Source organism: Grosmannia clavigera, assembly GCF_000143105.1.
Source record: "Grosmannia clavigera kw1407 unplaced genomic scaffold GCSC_173, whole genome shotgun sequence".
Taxonomy (NCBI): Eukaryota; Fungi; Ascomycota; class Sordariomycetes; order Ophiostomatales; family Ophiostomataceae; genus Leptographium; species Leptographium clavigerum.
Genome location: NW_014040765.1, coordinates 1,534,049 through 1,558,529, shown reverse-complemented (window position 1 = coordinate 1,558,529; position 24,481 = coordinate 1,534,049). Strand labels below are relative to the sequence as shown.

At 53.1% G+C, this 24,481-nt stretch overlaps 8 protein-coding genes across 8 annotated transcripts; 3 read left to right on the top strand and 5 right to left on the bottom strand.

The window, feature by feature from the left end:
• Positions 1 to 779: 779 nt before the first annotated feature.
• On the bottom strand, positions 780 to 1,391 carry CMQ_7459 (uncharacterized protein; the record flags this gene model as incomplete). The annotated part of the gene is made up of 1 exon (XM_014314464.1): positions 780 to 1,391. The coding sequence occupies one exon, from the start codon at positions 1,389 to 1,391 to the stop codon at positions 780 to 782; it is 612 nt and encodes a 203-aa protein (XP_014169939.1).
• Positions 1,392 to 1,535: 144 nt separating this feature from the next.
• On the bottom strand, positions 1,536 to 1,910 carry CMQ_7685 (uncharacterized protein; the record flags this gene model as incomplete). The annotated part of the gene is made up of 1 exon (XM_014314690.1): positions 1,536 to 1,910. One exon carries the CDS (start codon positions 1,908 to 1,910, stop codon positions 1,536 to 1,538), a length of 375 nt encoding a protein of 124 aa, XP_014170165.1.
• Positions 1,911 to 2,553: 643 nt separating this feature from the next.
• CMQ_7588 (uncharacterized protein) lies at positions 2,554 to 4,350 on the bottom strand (the record flags this gene model as incomplete). The annotated part of the gene is made up of 1 exon (XM_014314593.1): positions 2,554 to 4,350. The coding sequence occupies one exon, from the start codon at positions 4,348 to 4,350 to the stop codon at positions 2,554 to 2,556; it is 1,797 nt and encodes a 598-aa protein (XP_014170068.1).
• A 2,559-nt stretch (positions 4,351 to 6,909) lies between these two features.
• On the bottom strand, positions 6,910 to 13,774 carry CMQ_7097 (acetolactate synthase; the record flags this gene model as incomplete). The annotated part of the gene is made up of 9 exons (XM_014314102.1): positions 6,910 to 7,191; positions 7,449 to 7,526; positions 7,860 to 8,456; positions 8,518 to 9,113; positions 9,234 to 10,566; positions 11,142 to 11,174; positions 11,924 to 12,165; positions 12,226 to 13,543; positions 13,610 to 13,774. The coding sequence occupies 9 exons, from the start codon at positions 13,772 to 13,774 to the stop codon at positions 6,910 to 6,912; spliced, it is 4,644 nt and encodes a 1,547-aa protein (XP_014169577.1).
• Positions 13,775 to 15,594: 1,820 nt separating this feature from the next.
• CMQ_7751 (L-psp endoribonuclease family protein) lies at positions 15,595 to 16,145 on the bottom strand (the record flags this gene model as incomplete). The annotated part of the gene is made up of 3 exons (XM_014314756.1): positions 15,595 to 15,687; positions 15,751 to 15,906; positions 15,990 to 16,145. 3 exons carry the CDS (start codon positions 16,143 to 16,145, stop codon positions 15,595 to 15,597), a joined length of 405 nt encoding a protein of 134 aa, XP_014170231.1.
• A 458-nt stretch (positions 16,146 to 16,603) lies between these two features.
• On the top strand, positions 16,604 to 18,281 carry CMQ_7681 (major facilitator superfamily transporter; the record flags this gene model as incomplete). The annotated part of the gene is made up of 3 exons (XM_014314686.1): positions 16,604 to 17,158; positions 17,233 to 18,198; positions 18,255 to 18,281. 3 exons carry the CDS (start codon positions 16,604 to 16,606, stop codon positions 18,279 to 18,281), a joined length of 1,548 nt encoding a protein of 515 aa, XP_014170161.1.
• A 2,022-nt stretch (positions 18,282 to 20,303) lies between these two features.
• On the top strand, positions 20,304 to 21,332 carry CMQ_7472 (cyclin-dependent protein kinase complex component; the record flags this gene model as incomplete). Its single annotated transcript, XM_014314477.1, has 1 exon — positions 20,304 to 21,332. The coding sequence occupies one exon, from the start codon at positions 20,304 to 20,306 to the stop codon at positions 21,330 to 21,332; it is 1,029 nt and encodes a 342-aa protein (XP_014169952.1).
• Positions 21,333 to 21,874: 542 nt separating this feature from the next.
• On the top strand, positions 21,875 to 23,391 carry CMQ_7438 (prolidase; the record flags this gene model as incomplete). Its single annotated transcript, XM_014314443.1, has 3 exons — positions 21,875 to 23,059; positions 23,119 to 23,225; positions 23,289 to 23,391. The coding sequence occupies 3 exons, from the start codon at positions 21,875 to 21,877 to the stop codon at positions 23,389 to 23,391; spliced, it is 1,395 nt and encodes a 464-aa protein (XP_014169918.1).
• Positions 23,392 to 24,481: the final 1,090 nt, after the last annotated feature.

Below are 24,481 nucleotides of genomic sequence, written 5' to 3'. Positions count from 1 at the left end.
ACAATACACACACGTTCATTGGGCACCCATAATTTGACATATGCTACTGAAGATAACAACCTGTGGCACAAAGATACGAAGAAGGAGCCGTAATTGTAGAGTAGTTTGAGACCTCTCTAGAGACTGAAGGAGATGATATTGATAATACTGAAATTCCCCTTAACCACATCAAAGCGTAATAAACATTCCCTATTTTCTGAACAGAGATTAACAATAAGTAAGGTTTACAAAGTAACCCGTTCCAACACTGAACACAGCGAAGCGTCGCAGTAACACTCCTAAAAATCTCTGCATAAACCGGAGATTAAAAACATCGCCGACTTTACTCTTTGTTATACTCTTATAAGCTATCATCTTCAACCTCGTCGTCGTTGTCGTCGTCGTCGTCGTCGCCGTCCTCCTCCTCCTCCTCCTCCTCTTCCCGTTCTTCATCCTCAGTAATACCCGTGGCGGGAAGCCTGAGAGCTTGTTTTCTCTTGCTAATTGATTTAGCTCGGTTTTGGAGATGCGTCTCGACTCCCCCTTCTCCGTCCGTATTTAGAGCTAGACGGAGGCCCATCGATAGCGTCTCAGACACCTCGTCAGCCTCACTGTCAGCATTGTTGAATGCTGTTCCCCGGGGCATACCCCAGAACTCGGCTGCCTCTTCTGAAGTCAAGTTTCCCACTTGGCGTGCTAGTTTAAGTAGCACCGATCCTGTCAGATACGAGCCTGGGGTCAGCCAAAGTTCTTTGGCCTTTTCGGGGAGCTTGCTGCGGTCAAAGGCCGAGCCCGACACCTCAGCCCGTTGGCGGTGGAGGAGAGTGACGGCCATCTTGAAATAGAGATGCCGCTTCTGCGGCCGAAACGCCCCCCCGAAACTGAAGTCTGCGGCCGTCCAGTGCAGTCCCGACAGGAATGGAATAGTCGATCGCATCGTCAAAGGCCGACATGTCGAGGACAACAACCTTGAACTCGTTCTCGGCATCGTCGTCCGGCACGATGACGATCACGCCCGCATCCAGCCACATTTCGTAGCGTCGATTTATCAGGAGTCCATTAGATGGCTGCCAGATATGACCTTGGGAATCCGTTGTCTCGCCAAAGAGTGCTTGCGCTACATTCTCGCCCACATTCTTCTTAACGATATGGGCGGCGCGCATCATCAGTCCATCACAGAAAGCACCCACAATAGGACACCATAGAGACTCCATAGGCTTTTTTGCTGACTGGGCCGCCTCGTACTTGTGGGCCAGCGTCTTTCGAAAGCGAGCTTGAGTGTTACCGGGTCTGGTCGATTTTATGGTTTTGGTGGCGTTGTATGGATTGCGGAGGGCACGCAAAATGCCATCAATATAAGCCCAGTCATTTCCGACTTCAATGCGAAGCAAGCGAGAATCATCTACCATCATTCCTAGAATTTCCTGCCGGTGGCTGCGGATCGTACAGACATTGGATAGAAAAAAGTTAACCTTCTTCTCGTTGTCTTCCAAGGTTTTATTGTAGTCGGCCACTGTAATATCCAACAAACCCTCCCGTCATTGCTTGCGAAGAATCTAGCCGATTTCCTCTGTAAGATCGAGGCCAGCCTGAAACTCTGCCAGCTTCAGTGAGAGCATATTTGGGCCATCTATTGGCCGTTGACTGGACAGCCTTCCTGGCTGCGTAGAGTTGGGCACGAGTGGTGCAGACTTTTTCTGGCCTTTTTTCAGCAGGTATTTGCGCTCTAACTCGGCGATAGTTTCGATCTGCTTGACAGTCAAACCTGCCTTGATCTTTGGCAGCAGTTGACCAGGTGTAGACGTCATAGCTAGGCCTATTATAGGGGATTGGGCAAGGGGCAACTGGCTTTCAGGAGAAAGTGTCGGCGAAGCAGCAGGCGAGGGGGTAGATGGCTGTTTCTTGCCCTTTTGGCTCTTCCGCGGTGCCATGTGTTGTGTACTGGAATCGTCGGGCAAGTCTTGATTGTAGGGGGTAAGGGAAGGAGGGTGGTTTTTGTTAGATTTCGGTTTCTCAAACAACGAGAAAAAAATCGAAGTCTTACTTATTTAATGCAGTTGTAGTATCGTAGTGGCTAGAAACAGGCAGGTGGCAAGGTGTCAAGCATAGGAATCCGCCACACTGTAGACCTTCCGCCCCACGTGGCCGTACAGGCCTGTGATTAGTCAGAACGCACAACAGCGGGGCCTAGCACTAGTATTAATACGGACCCCTAGAAGGGTCGCGATGTACTCCGTATCTATTTCTTCCTTAGTACGGAGTAAACAACACAGATTTGCTCACACCCAATTCAGTCTCCTACTCCTCACAGTACAGGTAGCCATTGTAAAACTGTAACAATACGCAACATATTATACGCATACCCCCCTCCCTTCGAGTTAACAGAGATGCACATGAATTCTATTCCTATAAGAACTCCTGTAAGAACAGCATAAGCCAGCTGTTCTATCAAATACAACGAATACAATCCCAGAAGAGTGTCGTGGCTGTATTAGAAACTATGTATAGCACTCATATCAGAGTAGAACGTGCCATTGGCCAAGTCTCGTAGTCACGGAAAATGCATATGATTTCTCACAACGGCTCCCGTGTATACAGGATCGAGTCGACTCCTTCGATTCTATCGTCTGGAAGAACGACTTGACCGACATTGTTGAGCAGCTGCCGCAGAATCTGCTCAATGTCGTCCTCCACGTTGGCGCTGGCTGCAAAGCCCCCAGGTTTCGGCCCCTTCAGGACCGGGAAGACAGATAGAGCGAAGCCGGCGGTGACCACGATGGGCAGACGACCTGAGCGTGAAGGCAACCATTCGTGTGGCGATCCGTCCTTTCCCGGCTTACCGCGGAGCGAGATGTACATACCAAAGACCTTTGTCGTTTTCAAAAAGGGCAGCGCGTGTTCGGCCATTTCCATCGACCCCCGCGCATGGGCACACATTGTTTTCGTGAGCGTGCCGTTGGCCCGATTTTTGACTTGGACGAGCAGCGCACCCATGCGCTGTTCAGCACGCAGCCAGACGGGCACCAAGAGATCGGCCCCCGCCATACCTTGGGGCAAGATGAAACCTTGACCGAGGACAAAGGCGGAAATGAGGTGCTTTGCGGTTAGGGACTGATTGCCGCGTAGGCGAAGTCGGTTGAAATGGGTTAACAGTATTTCACCGTCGGCCCACTCGCTGTCGTCGCCATTGTTTATGTCACCCAAGAGCGTGGTCAGAAAGGCCGACAGGGACACCGTCTTCGGATGGCCAGGGTCAAGATGTGCGTCGGCAGCAAAGATGAGTAGGAGAGAGGCGACAACCTCGCCACAATCGCCAGCGTGGAGAACACCATGCAGGTGCATCTGAACAAAGTCGCGGAAGGCACGACAGCGGGTCTTGTGGTCTAGCAGCTTCTGGGCGGCAGCCAGAGCAAGCACGGGCTCGCTGGGCTGGCAGGTACAGACCCAGGTGCGATCCATGGCCACGTAGGAAAAATAGTGCATCCATCGCGCGACTAGGTTCTCCGCAAGCCTATGGTCCTGTACATGAAATTGAAGGCGATACAAAAGCAGGGCAATGGAGTTGTCCGGCGTCGTGCCAGTCAGTTTGTCGTATGCCAGACTGCGTATGTGGTCCAGTGCTCGCTGGAAGATCCGGTCCTTTTCGTCACCCATTTTTGCGTCTGTTGCCATGTCGGTGGCAGTCGTAACGACAGATGCCCACAATGGTCTTCCAAATCGAGCCATAAAGACCTGATGGTCGATCGAGCCATCCGGCCCATGTGCAAGAAAGTTGGAGTCGTCGTTGCCATCGTTGCGCTGGCATGCAATTTCCAGCCAGGAAGGCTTCTTCCCCTGGCTGGGAGGGTCGGACGCAAATACATCCCATGTTTCAAGGTAGTAGATCGGGCGCAGTAGTTTGTGGAAAGTTGGGTATTTCTGGCTCGCGTCCGTCGATGCTGGTGGCGCAAAGTCGGTGATGTGGGACGACGTGTCAAGAAGCAGTCCAAGCACCGGCATTGTTCCCACTTTGTTCTGGCTAAAGCTTCTGAGCGCACTGCGGAAGGCTCGAAAAGATATTGACGGCCTATACCGACCGGACGACTCGTCACGGTCGTCAGGAGAAAACAGGTCAGTGGCTTCATCGATGCAAATGACCGTCAGAGACTGCGTATCCCCTCTGATTGTCGCATCACCGAGCACGGGTGCTTTGTTCCAGCCATTTTCTACAAGGATGGGCATAGCATCCTTGACAATGGTCTGTAGTCGATTGGCTATTACTCTGGGACTGGATCTGGGTTTATCCAACCTTGCCTCGTCTGCCACCAAGTTTGCTAGCAGTTGCTGAGCACCATCGAACGCACTGTGGTATTGCAGGTAGAAATGCGCCATCGGTGTGATACCACATCGTCGCGAAGCCTCAATCAATTCCGTGCTTATCCGAAGGTATACCTCCCAGAATGCGTGATTCCGTTCCTCGTTTGATTTATTCTGCACAGTCCAGGCAAGAGTAGAACGTCCCGGCACGGCTTTCGATGAGGGTCCTGCTAGACTGGTGTAAGAAACGTACAACCCGTGGACGACTGCCAATTGCTTGACTGCAAAGCTTTTTCCCATCCCCGATGGACCCACAAGGGACGTATATGGGGAGAGAAAGCCTCCCGCTTGGTACGCCTTGCTGCACTCGAGCAACAACTTGTACAGGCCCGCGCTTGGTAGGTTTCCTTTAGGGCCCATTCGCTCACTAAGTTCGAATGCGCGTTCTGCCAGAGTTTTCCCATCCACTTCCGCCTGCGTCTGTTGGACTGGTGGTTGTATTGGCGATGCGAGCTAGTGCAACGAATTCAGAAAGAGAAGTCGGTCACTGCCAGAAGCAGACAGAAAATGCAGATCGGAAGTGCCTGTGTCCGTGAATATTAGGAGCCAGAGAGCGACGGCCTCCAGTGTGGTGATGGATAAATATTCGCTATCATCGTCACCTAGTGGAAACGGCCATGGGAGGTTCTGTTCTTTGGCGGTGATCTCCTTAACAGTTTTGCAGTATTGCGTAGCAGTCAGCCGGACCCAGTCCATATATGAGTCGTCTGTCGCGCCACGAGAAAACAAGGCCCCATATATGCTGCGTATGGCTAGATTGTGGTCTACCAGCTTTTGCCAGTCGTCATTATTGTCCAGAAGGTCTCGCAGGCCAGGCCAGGATACTGCTACTGCAATGGCTTCCCCCTTTCGGGAAAATTCACCGTGACTTCGTTTCATGGTCTCGAGGAGGCGTGGATGAGGATGCCGGCATTAAATGTTGTCTAAGGAACAGGGTTGATTTGTTAGATATTAGGTATATACTTCTTAAGCAGCTTGGATTATTAAAGGCTTACCTTTTTATTTAACAGAAAGAGCCGAAGCGAGAAGTGGTTGACTTTGTGGGAAACAACTTGCCAATTTGTAAGACGAGAACAATTTGTTGAATTGTTATACTACCTGCACTATGTGCAAGAGTAGGGATCCCATACCTTCCATCGTAGTAGGCAGGGTTTTATGTAACTAATTCGGATTTCAACAACTCCCCTAGGTTGCAGCGAGGCGGAAAGCTGATTGCTTCAGAGAGACTCGAAATCAGGCAGATTATTGCGAGGGATGCTGAGTTTACCCGATAGACTTGCCGAATTTAACCTGAAAGAGCAGGAGTCGGGCGACCTCCTCCATCCGCTGTGCGGCCGTCAGCTTTATCTCCGGCTCCCGCCGGTACTGATAGAGCACCCCGAGCCGCAGCGCCGCCCACTGGGCGGTCTGAATTTAACCTGGAAGAGTCGGATCAATATTGCGGGCTTCGGTAGTGTTACTATATATGCGGTAAACTTCTGATTTGGCGTGGGCTCGAACGCCGCGGCTTTGTGCGATGGGGGTGCGAGCAACTTGACTTTTGTGCAGGGAAAAGCGCAACCGGTCTTATGACTGTTGAAATGTCATACTACCTGTACCATGTGCAAGAGCATGGATCCTATACCGTCCATCGTAATAGGCAGGGTTATATATTACTGATTAGATTTTAACACAATTAAAGATTCGAGGGTGTAAAGAGATTGGCAGAAGAAACATCATGCGGGCACATAGTGTCCAATTCCATTACTTGTGTAAAAACCAAGGCGAAAATATTAGTCATAAGGGAAGGTCAGAGAACCTCGTGGAAGAATTCAGAAAATACAAGCAGGTTGTTCCGTGTCTGTGTAACGCATGACGTGTAACGCATGACAGATAATGGGCTGGAAGTGAGCTAGTCACAAAATCTGTACTGGCGAAAGGAGTTCCCTCTTTCACTCATTGTGTATTATAGCCATACGAATTGAAAGTATGCATCGTCCTGATACCGGACTTCACCCATGCCAAGTTCTCGGATTTTGGGGTGAGTAGGAGTGAGTAAAAAGGTGAGCGAGGACTGAGCAAGCTGAGCCGATGTGAGCCGAACCTGAGCCGAACCTGAGCCGAGCCTGAACAGCCCTGAATGTTTCCTGAACAAAAGCGGCATTGTGTTATGTAAAAGTATGGGTCTGATGGCGCCCAGATTGGTGTCATAGAACAGTGAAGCTAACTTGCCCGATTTAAAACACTATGAGTGCGTACCTCCTATGCACGAGAGCGATAGAGGGCACAAAAACACCTCCGCGGATCCTGTTTCGATACTTTGAAGCCGCAGAAGTACCGTTGACTAGATGAAGGAGGCTGGAAGACGGTGATAAACGACTTTTTTGGTCTATTGTGTGCCATGGACCTGGGAGGAGGCTAAGGAAACTGTATAGCCGGGTCATAGATTTGGCTAGGACGTTCCGCAGGGTTACAAAGTCATGATGTCCATACCAATCCCTCTCACACCGTGCATTCGATCTGGCGTCTATTCGTGTCTGAATGTGAACTAGCAGTACCTGTGTATAACTCTGCGCTACTTAACCAGTGAGCCTCTCAGTTTCTCTCGGCATTTTCATCAGCAGTATATTGGATCGTCCTGCGAGCCTTGTCCACTCCCCTACGACCACCTGTAGCGTTGTTGAAAGCTCCCGTAAACCACGGCCCGTCTTGATTCTGGCACTGCTCCCACAGCCCGTCATCATCGCCTTGATAATAAAACCGTATACAGCTTCCACCATCCCACTGGAAGGCCGCGGTACACCTCCCGATTTCTAGGGGCTCGAGGACTGTGCCGTCCGACGTCCACTCTCCATTCCACCTAAATTCCGTGATGCTCTTTCGGGAGTTGTGGCAGTAAACACGCAACCGTTCTCTCGAGTCATGCCATCCGACAGCCGCGATTGAAGAACGACGGGGCATTTTATCGGTGTGAAATTTACCTGTGGTTGACTTAGTAAAGTAGATAGTGACCCTTTAATAACGATAATAACCTGCTTACCTGACGACCAACCCCCATTACAACAGTGCTCTCTCATAGTCCTGTTGGGAGCCTGGTAGTACACCCGAATATGGGTTCCATCCTGCGAACATACGGCGGCCAGACTGGTCCCCGTGTGAGCGAGCGGGAGTACGGCACCCTTCACCCAAGATGCGGCGTTATAGCAGTACTCCTGAATTTTATCCGTATGCGGTTCTACACTTCTGTCAGATGTGCAATCTCAGGGGGTTCTCTGCCGCACCATACCTTGCGCATAGAGTCTGATATTCGGTCCCCCGTTGGACCAACACACTGCTGTAAGCTTTGTATTCGCCGCAACACGAATCTTTGATTTAGTAAGGTCTCCAGCTTCCCAGTCACGACCATTTGAGCAGCACCATTCCTGAAGATAGTCTTCGTCCGAGACGCAATAAACGTGAATCTGGTTTGTGAATTTTGCTTAGAAACATTCTCGTTTCGGGGAGAGAATTAACGAAGACGGGATTCTAAATAAAATATTGCTTACCTGCTTGCCCAAATCAAAGCTGACGACAGCCAGAGGACTGAACATTTTGGCGCTGAACGTCGGCGAAGTTGTGACCGACCAGCCGCTGTCGTTGACGTACTCGCAAATTACCCCTTGAGCATCTTGGTAGTAGACCTTGCATTTCATTGAGTCTGTCGCAGTGACGGCGATGTCAGTTCCACGCAGGGGCCCCGACGTACCGTCAATGGTGATGGGGTAGCTCCACCAGCCGCTGTTGGCGCACTCGAGAGCCGTTCCAGCACACGTCCAGCTTTCGGTAAACGACCAGGCCCCTCGCTTCCGTATTGCAGCGCGCCTCTTCCCATCGCGTATAAGCGGCGCCAGGGCTTGTTCTCCTTGTGCGGATTCCAGAGTTGGTGCGTGCGCCCATGCTCCGTAGCTGTATCTGCTGGGTTGTTTCTTTTTCTTCCAAGCCATGTAGACCTCGTTAGCGGACGTCTGCAGCGCCTTCACGCAGCGCCTTTTGTTCTCGTCGTTCTCTGGGTCGAGGCCGGATTTATCGCCATAAGCAGTCCATGTCTCACCGTTGGGGTTGGTGACGGAGAGACCGATGGCATTGTCTTCGTCGTACATGAGCTTTGAAACTGTCAGCTCTTCTGGTCGTATTCAGCTGTTCTGATCTAGGTTGAATTCTTACTTTGGCACAATAGTCCGGTATGGACACTTTGTCTGAATGCAACAAACGACGTGGAGTTCTGAGGTGACCTGCCGAAAACAAGTCTTCCAAGAAGTGATCGGCAAAGGCGTTCATAGCATATGCCTTCTCAAGGTCCCCAGCGATAGCCACCTCGAGAGCTTTCGAATGGCCGGCGTTATACGCTGTTCGAGCATCTTCGCCGAAATGGTCCCAGTTGCGCCAGGCTAGCCCAAGATAGCTCGGCTGTCCCCGACGAAACATCGTCAGCTTCTCATAGGCCCAGGTCTCGTCAGGAAGACTGCTGTACGCTTCGGATGGATTCTCGTGGTTAGCAATGGCATCGTTGACAGCGCTGATCTCCTTCTTCATGATCTTGAGGATCTCGATGGCTTCTGCTGGCTGGCCTGCATAGCGGGAAGCGAGCGTATTGTATGCTTTGACGAAGCGGTCGGCTTGGTCCTCGTCGCTAAAGCCATCGCTGATGGGCTCGTGGGTTCCGTAGAAGTCTCCCGCGAGACTGCTGATTTGGCCGTATGTGACAGTCAACTGGTTCTCGAGAATGAAAGCGTGATCCTTGGCCGTGACAGTACTCTTATCTTGAAGAGTCAGGGTAATAGTGTCTCCAAGGTAGCAGTGCTCCGCATATTCAAAGCCTTTTTAGTCTGTTAGCATCTACCGCCTCTATCTCAGGATGCCTTAGTAGTATGTTAGCTTACCGAGATTGTCCTTCGTCATCTTCCCAGGCGTCGCTGCAAAACTGGCACCACGTTTAAACGCAGGCCGTGTCGTTATGGTACGCGCGTTCGGTCTTCCGTAGGAGTCTCCCGGGGTTTCACAGTTGGCAAGCTGGTTGGTCTGGGTCAACTGTTCTATAGAGTCGAAAACTGAAACTATCAGTGCCTCCGAGAGCGGCGAATAGTTGGCGGTATTCGCGTTGTACGAGACAGAAGACACGACTCCCGCAATTCTTCGTTTGTAGTATGCAGCGGGCTGGTAACTGAAGAGGAGTTCGTAGCCGTCGTAATGAATGCGAACGGAAATGCTGTAGTTTGACCCAACAAAGGTGTCTCTCAACTGGAAAACCTCGTCGGGTCCCCAGTTTCCGTCGACATGCCGGCTATTGAGCACGACAGTATTCCTTGACTGGCGCAGTGATATGTGAAGCAAAAAATCGCCTGCATTGTTGTGAAGGTTGAGTGTTGTGTTGTCGCTAACACTGCGCGATGTATTCCATTCCCAGTAGGAAGACTGAAATGAGACCATACCTCCAGTCTCAACTGGCTTCAGCAACTTCACTGTCGTTCCCTTGATCAAGTAGTACGGAGTTCCAAACTGAGACCATTGTGGTAGTGACTTGCGAGGCGTCTCCCCAGCTGCCATCAGGAAGATAACCCTGACACCGCATTGCGCTTTCTTGGATCGCGTTGCCTCTGTGTCGTTTGACCCAAAGTTCACCAGCCACATCTGCGGTGAAACTTCAGAGGCAGGGATGCTTCTGCAGTTGTTTTTAGCAAAGCCCCCATTCTCAGCACGATGATCCACATCCATATAGGCCTTTGTAAGAATCATGGCATTAAAGCCATCTCGCGCTTTGATGAATCCGGCTAAGCGATTGTAAACGGCCTCGCATATTGTTTTCTGGTTTTCCAGCTTGTCGAATCCGTTTCTCTGCAGACATCTGTCGACCTGCTGCCAAGCCTCCATCCTTTCGGGGTAGCTCTGGTCGAGCTTCCTGCTGTAGCTTGCGAGGCATAGGAACAAATTTCTGTGGACTTCGCCGAACTCTGGTGGTCGAAGGTGTGGCGCTTCCTCTGTTACGGTGATCTTTTTTTCTTGCATCAGGGTCCAGATTAGTTGTGGAAGAAATTCGTAGATGATAGTAACGTCTTCAAGAGCGTCTTTCTGGATGCCCTTGGTGATGTACTCATTTCCTTGCTGCAGACTCTTGGCCCAGCAGATATCGTAACCAATCCAGAGAAACGATTTGATGGTTTCCCAGTCAAGAGCTGACCACGGCTCTACGTCCTCCTCCTTCCAATATCTGATCGCCTGTTGTACGTCAGTCTAATTCCCTTCCTACGCGATTAAATCACTTACACGGCTCATGGTCGCTACCGTTTTTGTTGCTTGTCTTGATGGTGTAGCTGCTGGTTTCGTCCACAAAATAGGCAGATTGCGGGTCCAGGCCCTATTTCATATTGCATAGAACGATTTGAGGTGATAATCCAACGTAAAGGTTACGAGGGAATAAATCGGTTCTGCTGCTTATGTTTTACTGGGATTGATTCCAGTGGATTGTCTCCCTCATATAGATCTTTGATAGGTGGAGTCCTCAGCGTAAAGGTGATTTTTTAATAAACTCTTAAAAAGCCCCATCAGGTGTTTAGCCCAACCCTGGCTCGTCCGTATTGTTGCGAAGTCCTTTGTTGATTGGCTTTCTTACAGACGACGGGTCTGAAGCTTTGCGTGAAACGTTTTGCATGCACGAAATCATCCGCAAGATCTAGTTGTAAATTTGCAATTCCGTATGAACCAAAGTGCAAATCGAGATCGCAAACTCCTGAAAGACATTTCCCAGAAGCGAGATACTTTCGATAAATATGCAGCCCAAATCTGCCACGTACCATCCCAGCCAGCAGTAACCCATCGCGATCAATCTAGAAAGCAGGTTGCCAGTACTCCGTAAAGGTGCTAGAACTTATCATTGCAGCAGCTAAAGGAATCCAAAACAAGGGCGGATACCAAATTGCTTCAGCTGACCAAACCAATGCCCCACGGTGGTATTGGGCGTGAATCTACTTGAGTAAGGCCATCTAAGAGCTAGCAGCTTATCATAAAAGACACACGAAGGACAACTGGCTCTAGTTGCCAGACTGCATGATATTTGTGTGCATCGGCACGGGCAGTTTATACGGTCACATTCGAACACGTCGTCCAGGTCAGCGTGGCTATGATTATAGCAACCACAATATGCGAAAAGCACACCACTGCGCAAGGTGATCTGTGTTCTCAACCATTCAGCGGTCGTCAGAGCTTATGTTAAGGCCGCATAATATGCGCTACTACTTGCTACCTGCAGGTTGAGAGGTCGTCACTGATCCACATATCTAAAAATCAGAAAGTATCTTGATTACTTCGAACGGTGCCGAGCTGGCAAATCGACAGGAGATAAAACGGAAGCTATGGAATATTTCAAACCCGTATGGAACAACTCACAAAATAGATGTCGCATATCCAGTGATGAATATTCAGTTTCTTTACGGCAGAGATCACGATATAAGCTTTTAGCGCTCTTTTTCTTCCATCTTTTCATCTTTTTAGAGCACGATGATCACGTGCTCGATGTATGTGTAGGTGATTTGTAGTGGCCTAGCTAGAGTACACGCAGCTAGCATCCAGGAGCTACCTTGATGTCGATAACTGCACTTTGGCCACTCAGTACAGAGTCCACAGCCTGCTTCAGGACGGCCTGGAGCTCGCTTGTCTGATCTACTCGTGCAGTGAACAAGTTGCCTCCAGCGGCAGCCTTGGCTATGCCAGAGTAGTCTGGCGATGGATCAAATGAAATATTAATCTCTTCGTTGCTCGCCCCGGCTCCCAGGCCATCTGGATGGACGAGCAAAAGAGACCGTCGCGGTGCATTCCAACCTGGAGCAAAACTGTTAGCGCATACTCAACAACCTGGATTAAAGATGGCTCTGATCTCACCCTTGTTGTTCAGCACAATCGTCAAAACGGGGATGTTGTAGCGCCGAGAAATCCAGTACACGCTTCCTGGCACCGAAAAGAGAAAGGTTCCGTCGCCAACAATCTGGCAAACAAACTTGCCCTTGCCCGGTCCGCCGTTCTCATAATCCGTGGCCAGCTTGATGCCCAAAGCACCGCCACCAGACCAGCCCAAACCACCTCCACCACAGTTGATCCACTGTCCTGGGAGGCTGGGCTGCAGATTATCGTGCACAAATCCAGTGCTGGTGACTGCTTCAATGGCCCAGATCGTATCGGTAGGGCATGTGTCTCGCAGGACGCGAGTCAAGTGCCCAACACCAAATCCACCGTCCGCAAGCGGCTTCGCCTTACTTTCATAAGACGCCAGGAGCGCCTTGTGGGCTTGGACCCGAGCTTCTTTCGCTTCCGCATCGACTTTCGGGCCCGACTTCTCCAGATAGGCGCTGATCTGCTCGATAGAAGCCAGTGAGTCGGCCAATATCCGCTGCTCGGCTGCAATGTAGAACACTGGCATCATCCTCTTCAGAGGATCACAGTCGATGTGGAAAACACGGGCATCCGTAGGTGGAGAGCACTGGGTTGGGATCCAGGGCACGTCACAATCAAGCACAAGTATGACGTCGGCTGTGCGAATAGCGTCGTGATTTCCGAATCGGAGGCCCAGCCACGCCGGATGATTCGCTGGGAAGCACATGTCACTGCCACCCGTGTCCAATACGCGTAGTTTCGGCACTGCGTCTGCCAACTTGACCAGAGCTGGTGCCGTAGCTTGATTGCGTCCAGAGTAGCCAGTGATGATAAGCGGCTCCTTGGCTTTGGACAGTGCCTCAGCAATGTCCTCCACAGATGATTCCGGCAATCCGCCAAGCTGAACTGGCTTCCAGTGGTCCTGGTTCAGTTCGTACGGCTGAATCTCCTCCTCCATGACTTCGCGTGCGCCGCAGAGATACACCGGTCCAGCCGGTGCGGAACGTGCAAAAGACAAGGCGCGGTTGACCATCTGCTTCACGTTGCGGCCAGTCTTCAGCTCGGCAGTATAGCGGCAGTACTGACCGATGATCTGCTTTTGGTCAGGCACATCTTGGATCCAGTGGATGTATTCTGTGCGCGTGCCACGCAGCTCGCCGTCCAGGGTGAACGGACTAAGCCCAGCAAACACCAGCACAGGTGCACGTCCAGTGCTGGAATTGTGCACGGCAGCACCGAGTCCCTGCGTCCCGACGTCCACGTGCACAATCACGCACTGTGGCTTGCCGGTCAGACGGGCATATCCATCTGCCATGGACATAGCGACCATCTAGACTGGTTAGTATCTCGTCGTAGAGGTCATGCATATTCCCAACACATGCACCGGTCGTCGTACCTCGTTAGGACAAGTGATGAAGCGGGGAAATTTTCCTTTCCGCTCCCTTTGGCCCTTGACCATTGCCTCGATGATGCTGGGATGGTCCGAGCCCAGATTGACAAAGCAGTGGGAGACGCCGGCATCCCACAGGGCCTCAAAAAAGGCAAATGATGTGGTGTACATGTTGGGGTCAGGGAAGGTGCTTGCGGATCCTGCAGAAGCTGTTTGTAGCTTTCTAGTGGTTTGCGCTTTCAATGTCGACAAGGACACGAAAGATCGCGCTTGAATTGCTCGATGTGCCAAAAAGGGCCGGGCAGCGTTCTTGAATCCGTACCGGTCCACAGACGTGGCATTGACGGCGATGCAGGTCGAGAAACTAGCTCGGTTCGACGGTGACGAAGAATAGGCTCGAACAGGGGAAATGTAAAGCCGTCGTGCCGACAGTCCGCGCTGCCTAGCCATGGCAGATAGGTGGGGAGATAGATGCGGGGCTAAAGGCATGTTGGTAGTATTTTGTTTTCTCGTCTGTCTTGTCGGTTATTCTGTTGGTCCCAGTGCAGGAAGGAGAATCGACTAGGTCCGTGGGCAACTCGGGCTATCGGCCGCAAAACAGGGCAACAGAGCTCGGACGATGTCGCGGCGTACCTCCAGGCGTCTTCCACGGTTCGTTGCAGTTTTACGGTCGAGTCTTGTGATTTCAAAGGAGGATGTATTTGGCCAGAATAATGTGACTACTAAAATAAGTGAAATGTGTTCTTCTCAAGAAAGCAGCTGCTCGGGACCGCTCTTTCCGCACCAACAAATATGGTGGGCCTCTTTGTCAAAAAAGAAGCGGGTGTCACTTCCTAAAGGGGCAGGCAGCTCGAGCCCAAACGGTCTCGGCAAGTAAAGCCGTTGCTGACATATTCTTCTGCCAAAACGTCCATTTCAACTTCTACGGCTTCTTCTCTCAATTCGTTCACGAGAAGTATATCTCATTGCTTCACATTTTGTATTGTTATTATCCCTTGACGTGAAATATTTCGACCATCGTCTTTTGGTACGAATTACGCCGTTTCAGAGCACCCGCCGCTTATTGACGGCATACTACTTGACACTTCCCCGCATACGATAAATAAAGTGGATCTGTACGAGACACGGTAAGGCACGTCACTTTTTTTCCATCTGGGGGATCTAGTTTCAGAGCAAGGCGATTTCAGCTTTGATACAAACTTGGAGCCCATGTAAAATGATTTGTGTATATCAAAAAGCAGATGTGTAAAATAATTTCAAAATTAAACGATTTCAGGCAGTGTACTAGTGCTTGCACGAAAAGCATTTGGTTGGAACCTGGCTAGTGGCTCCTTATGGTATCGAGTCGTCGTATCTTACTTTCAAGTCTTTTTGAAGTTCATCTTATCCAGTCATGAATCCGGCTTCGACAATTCCCCAGCTTTGGATCTGGTGATGTAGCTTCGATCGTACTAGTCTTGTTTTGATTGATTGCTAGTCATACACTGAGAGACAGATCTCCAAGGGCGCATCAAAGCTAGAGTTACTACATAAACGTATGACATCTTTATTTTACGGGTTCGACAACTATGTTGATTGATAACTGAACACCGGTCCGGGTACTGCAAATGTAAGCCTTTTAGTCCCCCTGATAAGCGATTTCGGTTACGTATATGTATCGGATAAGTATCTTTCCCGACTTCTTTTCCGACTATTTTCCGACACCTTTTCCGACATGTATTTCGACATCATGTGCAGCCCAGTAAAACATACAAAACTCAGTCTTTGCGTCTAGGTAAGCAATCACATGTTCTTCCCAGAAATGCTGTCTCTCAAGTTTCCTTAACATGACCAGACCTCTCTGTCCAGGTGCTTGCTTTATAACCACGTCTAAATAGAGTTATAACACACCAGCGGTTGGTGAGCGTGTGTGGGGACTATTGAGTTATTTCGTGCCCGACAAAACTGGGTTTCGGAAAGCATCATACGTAACGGATACTCTGTACGTCTGTTCATATCTTTGCCTGGGGCGGAAGGATGGCCGAACACTCTATCTCGACCTTGGCCCCCAGAGGAAGCTGGTAAACGGCAATCGCAGTTCGGCACTATGGATACGTATCAACATGACGCTCAGATCACCCTCGCGCAGTTATGCGGCGGCGACTTACCGGCTTAGGCACGGTGTTGCAAAACGCCTCGTCGTAGGCTTCATTCAAATGTTGGAAATCGTCCATTGTTGTGAGAAAGACGTTGACCTTGACAACGTCCGCCAAGCTAGCACCACCAGCTCGGAGCACTGCAGAGAGGTTGCCGAGTGCCATGCGCTTGTTGATTGGTCAGTCGCCCGGTTCGATGGCTTCGCATTTCAATGGAAGCAGAAAAGATTGGTAGCTTGGTGGGGGCTCACCGTTTCAGCCTTGATTCCTCCGTCGACAAGTTTATTCGTCGCCGGGTCGACACCGATGTTTCCCGAACAGTATATCATGCCATTACACTTGATAGCCTGCGAGAACTGTGGCAAGGGCGGGGGTGCATCCGTAGTTAGTACGGCCTTCCTCGACATGATGGTGTATATGCGCTGGGTTGTCGTAGCTGATGGGTGTCGTTTCATCTGATTTGTTATCGTACAAGGCAACGCAGAGAAGTCCCTATCTTTATATATCGGGTCCATGTTTAGACAGTATCAGCCCAGGCCCCACAACTTTCTTGGCCTGGGCGATGAACAGGTCCAGTTTAGATAGAGTCCTTGACATCTTCCACGGGCAATCAATACGTAGATACGACCCTGTCCAGCGGGTCTCGTCCTAGAACGTGCTGCTGATAACGGAGAATCGCGTAGCCGACAGGCCTTCCAAGCTAAAATACATGATTGTATAATAAATACGAGCATCTTTCTTCCCAGAACCAGGCTTTCTGTCCTTGTGATTTCCGTCCGACTGTTCCGCCCGGGATCATATCCCGTATACACAGACGAAACCCCGAGGGAGAATTTCCATCTCTTCCGTCCACACACCGGTCACAATGGCGACTCTCGTCGACGAGGAGAAGAAGGCGGAGCGCTTCAGCATCAGCGAGCCCAAGCTTGACCTGGAGATCGGCGATGTGCACGACCTCGACGAGGCCGAGATCTTCCTCCGCGACAACGGCTATGGCCCGGAACGGCTGCAGGAGCTGCTCAGCGACGAGGCCGGGGTCAAGAGGCTGATCCGCCGTGTTGATCTGCGGCTGCTCCCCCTGCTCGCGGGCACCTATGTGCTGCAATACATCGACAAGCAGGCGCTGTCGTACGCGGCCGTCTTCGACCTCTTCAGCGACACGGGCATCAACCAGAATCAGTACAGCTGGTTTCCCAGCATGTTCTACCTCGCCTACCTCGTGGCAGAGTATCCCTGGAGCGCGCTGGCCCAGCGGACGTACATGGCCAAGGTCGTCTCTGGCTGCGTCGTCGTCTGGGGCGCCATCCTGATGCTCACGGCGACCAGCAGCAACTTTGCCGGCATGGCCACCTGCCGCACCCTCCTCGGCGTCTTTGAGGCGCCTATCACGCCCTGCTTCATGATGATCGTGAGCATGTGGGTATGTGACTGCGATGCTGTCTGATTCCGTGCAGGACATGTCCTCGCATGCTGACGTGTGGTATCTCGGTCTAGTATATGCGGGACGAGCAGCCCTTTCGGGCCGGCGTATTCTACAGCTGCAACGGCGTGGGTGCCATGATCGGCGGCATCTTGTCGTACTGCATCGGCCAGATCGACACGTTCCCGGTGTGGAAGGCCATCTTCCTGCTCTGCGGTGGTCTCACGGTGATCTGGGGCGTGGTCATGTACTTCTTCCTGCCCGACGACATCATGTCGGCGCGCCAGTTCAGCGTAGAGGACAAGGCCACGCTGATCGCTCGAGGCAAGGTCGGACGCACCGGCATCCTCAGCCGGAAGATCAAGTGGAGCCAGATGCGCGAGGCTTTTCTCGATCCGCAGGTCTGGCTGTTGTTCCTCTTCACGCTGCTCAACGAGGTGATCAACGGCGGCATCGCCAACTTTGGCAAGCTCATCATCAAGGGCCTGGTGCACGACGCGCTCCGCACAACGGCGCTGGGCATTCCGCTGGGTGCCTTCCAGATCGTCTGGATCCTGTCGGGCACCTACATCGCCTCGCGCTTCCGCAACGTACGCACGTTTGTCATGATGGCCTACCTCGTACCCACGATCATCGGCGTGGCCCTGATGTGGAAGCTGGATCGTCACCACCAAAAGGTCGGCGTCCTGTTCGGCTACTACATCTCGGGTGCCTATGTTGCTTCCCTCGTCGTCACTCTCCAGATGCCGGCGGCCAACCTGGCCGGATACACGAAGCGAACCACGGGCACGGCCATCGTCTTTGCCGCCTATTGCATCGGCAACGTTATCGGCCCTCACGCCTTTCTCGACTCCGAGGCCCCCATCTACCAGACTGGCTGCAAGGTGTGCATGGCCTGTGCCATCTGTCAGGTGGTCGTGGCTGTTTGTCTGCGCGTGCTGCTAGTCTGGCGGAACAAGCAGAAGGATGTCGCACAAGGAGCGGTAGCTCTGGACGATCCGGTTGTTGATGAGCTGACCAATGACATCACCGACTTTGAGGTACGCGTATACACATGTTTTGCGTGTTGAATAAAACGCTAACTTGTTGTCACCAGAATCCGCGGTTCAGATATATGCTTTGATGATTGCATTTCGGCAGCCAGCCTTTCATTTCCTTTCGTCGTAGTCCTTGCAATGATATGTGACCGCCGGCAAGTGCTCGACAGCCCTGCTCTGCACCTGCATCTGCACATGCGCCTGCACATGCACGCATTCAAAGCACATAGTCCACTATGGAGACCCGATAAGCCGGGGTTTGCCGCGGCATAGTTGGTGGAATATTCAAAGTTGGGCACCGGGACTTTCCCCGCCATATTTTACTGATTCTCTTGCTCGCTTATGTTATTGGAGAGAGCATTTGCCGTCAGATCGTAAAAATGCAATGTTTACTTCTTGGTCACGCCATGTCTGGCTCTCCTTCCCCGGGTGGCAAGGTGTTGCCTCCAGACTTACTGTCGTGCTCGCAAATACGCGTACGTGCGTCGTATATAGGCAGGCTGGTACGACCCATGACACTTGAAGGGTCACACGACAGCACCAGGCCAATTGCACGGGAAGAACGGACGATGCACGAGCCAGGAAGTGGTCAGTGGCGGTCACAATGTATCCGAGGGTGATGTACTGTTACATTTGACAGACAAGATGTGCCAGGACTCCACCCGTTTGAACGGTGAAAGACGGCTGGAGAGGCAGAACCGCGACATTGCGTCCTCTGGCAACCTCGATCATCGTTGCCCTCAAAACCTGGGGTAGTGCTGGGGGGGTAGTGTCCGGGTAAGCGGGTGGGGGACGGGATAGCAGAGTTGAAAGGGGGGAGTGGCTCCCTCTGAAATGAACATCGACGGAGATTGTGCTGAGAGTGACCAGTGGAGCGCGCCGAAATGAGAAACGAGAAATTGAGCGGTCGCCGCCAGGCTGCCGAATATGACTAAGGCACGCGTAAGTGCTGCAGACCGCTGTTGGACGGATTGGGCGCCCAACAAATGCGGGTGCCTGCAACCATCGGATGCCCTAGTGGAAAACTGCGCTGGGGCCTTGCAGCAGGGCTAGAAGAGGGCTGGCCGGCTCCATCCATTCGCAATTCCGCCAGAGACGGGTCACGTTACCCAATAAAAATACGAGTACGAGTAGATACGAGAAGGCGCCCGGCAAGCCACAGTTCACGGTTGCTGCTTGCCTGCAAAGCTGTTCCAGTCCGCCGGACGGCCTTGCGACCTTGCCTTTCTTTGTCGCTGTCGCTGCAGATCGGCACATGCGAAGAGGTAAGCGGCACGCTAACCGGACAGCCAGCCCAGAGGCTGCGCGCCCTGTTCTTTAGGCCGCGGCCGAGACTCGTCGCACGCTAAGCTCCAAGCAAGAAGCCGCCCCGCCAGCACCACTCTTTCCCAATCCCACGCGCCTTTCACCTCGCTCTTTTTCGCCTGTCCGCCTGGCCTTGTCCCCTCTTTTCTTACAGGTCGGGCCTTGGTCACATTCTCTCTCTCTCACCTCTTCACCTGCTCTTGTCACCATACTTTGTTTAAAGATGCCGCCGGCCTTCCCCTCTCGGCCGGCTCCTCCAACCACGTCCTCCTGATTGTCCTCCTCCTTGCTTCTCCTGCTTTGTCTCCCGTCGCCTGGCCCATCGCCCTGGCCCTCACCTATTATTCGTATCCTGTTCTCTTTCGACAGTACGACTACGAGCCAGCATCGACAACGGCCCGACTCGACCGCGCTGCACCCTATAACCCCTGTCTACGGCACGCGCCTTTCATCGTAGTCGCCTCACTCGTCCGCCACAGGCCTAGGGGGGAAAAAAGATTTCTTCCTGGCCATTGTCACGAGAGACGATGCGCCCTGTCTGCCAGAGAGGCGGGAATCTCATCTCGGCACAGCGGCCTTAGCAGCGTCGCTCACAACGCCGCCCCGACCTGCAAACGTCGAACGAGCGAGGTGCAGCTCCCCCACGACCGCCTTCACTGTTCTAATCTCCGCCAGCAGCGCGCCTTTTTTCCTCTTTTTCTCTCCATTTGACTCTGGGTCCATCTCTTTCCCCGTCTTCTACCGATCTCCGTCTCTCTCCTCCCTATTTCATATCCTATAGCCTCACCATCCTTATCATCGCCATGGCCCAGACTGAATCCTGCGTCGTGTCTGGCGCGAACATCCACCTGGACGGCGTGTCGCCCCCACGACTGGACTTGGAAGCCGACAGCATCTTCGACATTAGCCCGCTGGTGGCACTGCAGCTGCTATGCGCCAGCGTCGAGGCGCTCGTGCGCATTACCGGCGACGTGCCCCCGTCCCCGCCGACATCAGGGATATCTACCGAGACCAACATGCGCGAAATGGACGCTGAGAAGGCGTCTATTGTGCGCACGCTCAGCGCCAACAGCCTCGCTCAACTGCGGGCGCAGGCCGAGAAGCTGGACAAGTCGGCCGGTGTGCAAGTCCACGAGAGAAGTCTCGACATGTCCACGCCGTCTGCTCGGTTGAGAATGCCACCGACACCACCGCCCGTGCGACCGATCGTCATGGAGATCGACGGCGTGCATCTGAAGCAGTCATCCCCCAGCGGGCCGCCAGAACGGGAGCCGACACCCCTGTCGCCTAAGAGCATGAGCACGTCCCCGTCCGCGGCAGCAGCAGCGGCTTTCACGCCCGTGCCCTATATTATCATTGGTGCCGACTCGCAGCCGTTAAATGTGCAGCACTCAGCCATCTCGCGCAAGTTTTACAGCAAGGCGGTGCCGCCATTTAGCATATCACAGTACCTGAAACGCCTACACCGCTACTGTCCCATGAGCACGGCCGTATACCTGGCCACGAGCCTGTACATATACCGGCTCGCGGTTATCGACAAGGTGATTGCCGTGACGCGGCGCAACTCGCACCGGCTGCTGCTGGCCGGCCTGCGCGTGGCCATGAAAGCGCTCGAGGACAGGAACCATTCGCACTCCAAGATGTCCAAGGTTGGCGGTGTCAGCGAAGCCGAGCTGGCACGGCTAGAGATACACTTCTGCTTCCTCGTTGGCTTCGACGTCATCGTGCAGGCCGACCAGATCCAGCAGCACTGGCTGCTGATGAAGAGGGGATCAGCTCTGGGCCCGCTCGACCTGGACGAGACAGTGACCATGACGGTCATGGCGTCATAGAGCCTGGATCGTGCATCGCGAAAAAGTACATATAATATCCTGAACACCATGTAAAAACAGACACAAAGAACAAAACCCAACACAACGGGCTAGAACGGAGGAGACACCGTTATAACTTAGTGGCTGTAAGATAAGATAAGACAAAAACGTTCTCATGTGCCTGCCTATTTGAGTGCCGTTTGGAAGAGTTTTGCTTATCCTTTATCGAGAATACCCCGCTGTCGCTAATAGCGGCAGGCCACTCTCGGCTTAACAAGCTTTTGGGCATTGGCTGTTTCTTTCCCTATTATCAGCAAACTGGCTTCAGGGACTTCGTATTCCTTTCTGTTGCCCACCATCATCTCATGTGCCTCGCTCGACAACCACAGCGAGCCAGACAATTCAGCGCATTGTTACTGATCTTGACAGGCAGCCGACCAACGCAGCCGCCCGGGAGCTTCAGCAGAGCTTTTTCTTCTTCTCTTCCTTCTCGACGACCGACGGCCTCGAGCTTCTGTTTGGCGAGCACCCGTCTCTTCTCGCACTCGGCCACGACGACCACGATGACTGACTACGACGAGGTTCTCAGGGGCAAGTACCCGGCCAAGGCGCACGCGCAGCGGGTCGCCGACTACATTCGGGCCAAGGTGCCAGCGGCGAGGGCGAAGCACGGGGTGATCTACCTAGAGAGCAAGGCGACACGGCTGCTGGAGGACAACGACGAGCCGGAGCCATTCCGGCAGCGGCGGCCGTTCTTTTACCTGACGGGCAGCACGCTGGCAGACGCGGCAGTGGCGTACGACATGGCCAGCGGGAAATCGACACTCTTCATCCCGCCTGTGGACGCAGACACCGTCATCTGGTCAGGGCTGCCGGTGACGGCCGAGGAGGCCAAGGCGCGCTGGGACGTGGACGCGGTGCGATATGTGGAGGAGGTAAACGGGTTCCTGGCCGGACTAGCCCAGCGGCCGGGTTCGGTGGTGTTTGCGATGGCCGGCCAGGTGGCCGACGGGACGACCTTTGTGGGCTTTGACGAGGCCGACATGGAGCTTCTGCGTGAGGCGGTCGAGGAGGAGCGAGTGGTCAAGGACGAGTACGAGCTGGCGCTGCTGGCCCGGGCCAACGCGGTGTCGAGCGACGCCCATCGCGCGGTGCTGCAGCGGGCACGCGGCGCCGCCAACGAGCGCGAGCTCGAGGCCGTCTTCCTCGCGCATTGCGTCGCCCACGGCGCGCGCGAGCAGTCGTACAGCAGCATCGTGGCCAGTGGTCGGGCCGCCGCTACGCTGCACTACGTGCGCAACGACCAGCCGCTTGCCGGCAAGCTCAACCTGCTGCTGGATGCCGGCGCCGAGTGGGACTGCTATGCGGCCGACATCACTCGCACCTTTCCCCTTGGCGGCCGCTTCTCGCCCGAGTCTCGGGCCATCTACGACATCGTCCTGCGCATGCAGCTCGAGTGCATCGACCTCCTGCGCGAGGGTGTACTCTGGGACGACGTCCACCTGCACGCCCACGCCGTCGCCATCGACGGCCTCCTCGACCTCGGCATTCTGCGCGGCGACAAGGCCGACATCCTGCGCGACCGCACCAGCGTCGCCTTCTTCCCCCATGGCCTCGGCCACTATCTCGGCATGGACACCCACGACGTCGGCGGTCACCCCAACTACGCCGACAAGGACCCCATGTTCCGCTACCTGCGCGTCCGCGGCACCCTCCCGGCCGGCAGCGTCGTCACCGTGGAGCCGGGCGTACGTCGATGCCTTCTGTTTGTCTGCTTCTTCTGCTGTCCACCTTCTAATGCCTGCAGATCTATTTTTGCGAGTTTATCATTCGCCCCTATCTCAAGGACCCTGTCCACGCCAAGTACATCGACACGGACGTGCTTGACAAGTACTGGGACGTCGGTGGTGTCCGGTACGTCTGTTCCTGCATGTTCTCTCCATCTTGTCTCTGCGCTGTCTCTTAACACTACATTAGAATCGAAGACAATATCGTCATTACCAAGACAGGATGCACAAATCTTACACCCGCCATCAAGGATCCAGAAGAGCTCGAGAAGATCGTCAGCGGGTCGGCATGAAGGAGGAAATAGCATTGGCCGGTTTAGCTACAAATTATACACATAATTCGGTGCGCCATGAAAGTGGGTGTCCTCGGCTGTGTTCCGATCGTACTTGTTCACTCCAGGTAGCCAATGTCACATGAACGGCCACTAACACAGGATAAGTGTGCCAAGTCGTTCTTTCCCAACATGTTGAAAATAGCTGCCAATCACATGAAAGAAGCAAGACAAAACAAAGCAGAGTTATTCTCCCATTCTTGGCTGCTCCCAAAGATATATGCGCATGGCCTATGTGAGCCACTGGATGGTCTGTTGCTTTGAGGTCCTAGTCATCAGGGCCATGGTAAGCCGAATGGGTGGTTTCAAGGTATGTCTATGATGTCACCGTGATCAAGGGGCGTCATCGTCGAAACAATATGGTCCATCGCCTGATGTTTCGGCAGGGGCTGCGGCCACACCTACTCTATTGTCGATGAGCCCACAGTAACTGCCGACCTCGGTCTTGTATTTTTAGACTGACAGGCCGCTCAGCTATGTATCCCGACAGCGTTCAAGACTGTTGTCCTCCTCCGTCTCGATTTTGTGGTGTCTTTGGCAATGCAGAGACTTGAGAGCTATCGCCTGCACCGCCACCAGCTCCTGGTTTGCTAAAGGCCATTGCATCTTCCGAGACCGACGGGGAGCACGAGATTGCCAGTTATCGTCGTCTTTGCCACACCCAATAAATTCGTCATAGGCCTCCACCGCGATCTGGCCTTGTTTGCCGATTTGCCGCCATATTATGCAGAGTAGCGGAAGCGTCTGTGGGCAGTTTCCTTCGGCTCCACCTCACCTGTTGCATCCGCAGCAGCACGCAACTGGCCTTTACCTGGAAGGCGCCGACTGCCCTCTTCCCACACCAACTGTGCTTCCGGTGTCTAACTCGGTGCAGCCGACCGTGGTGATAGATGATACGAGCAAACGCATAGCGGGTTGCGAGCTAAGCGACGATTGATCACTGTACAATGGGAGTGGCCGCGACGGTTATCGCTCCAGTGTATCAACCCCTGTGCTCTGCGAACCGGCTCGTCCCAGCCGAACAGCAGGCCAAGATGCGCCGCGCTTTTTT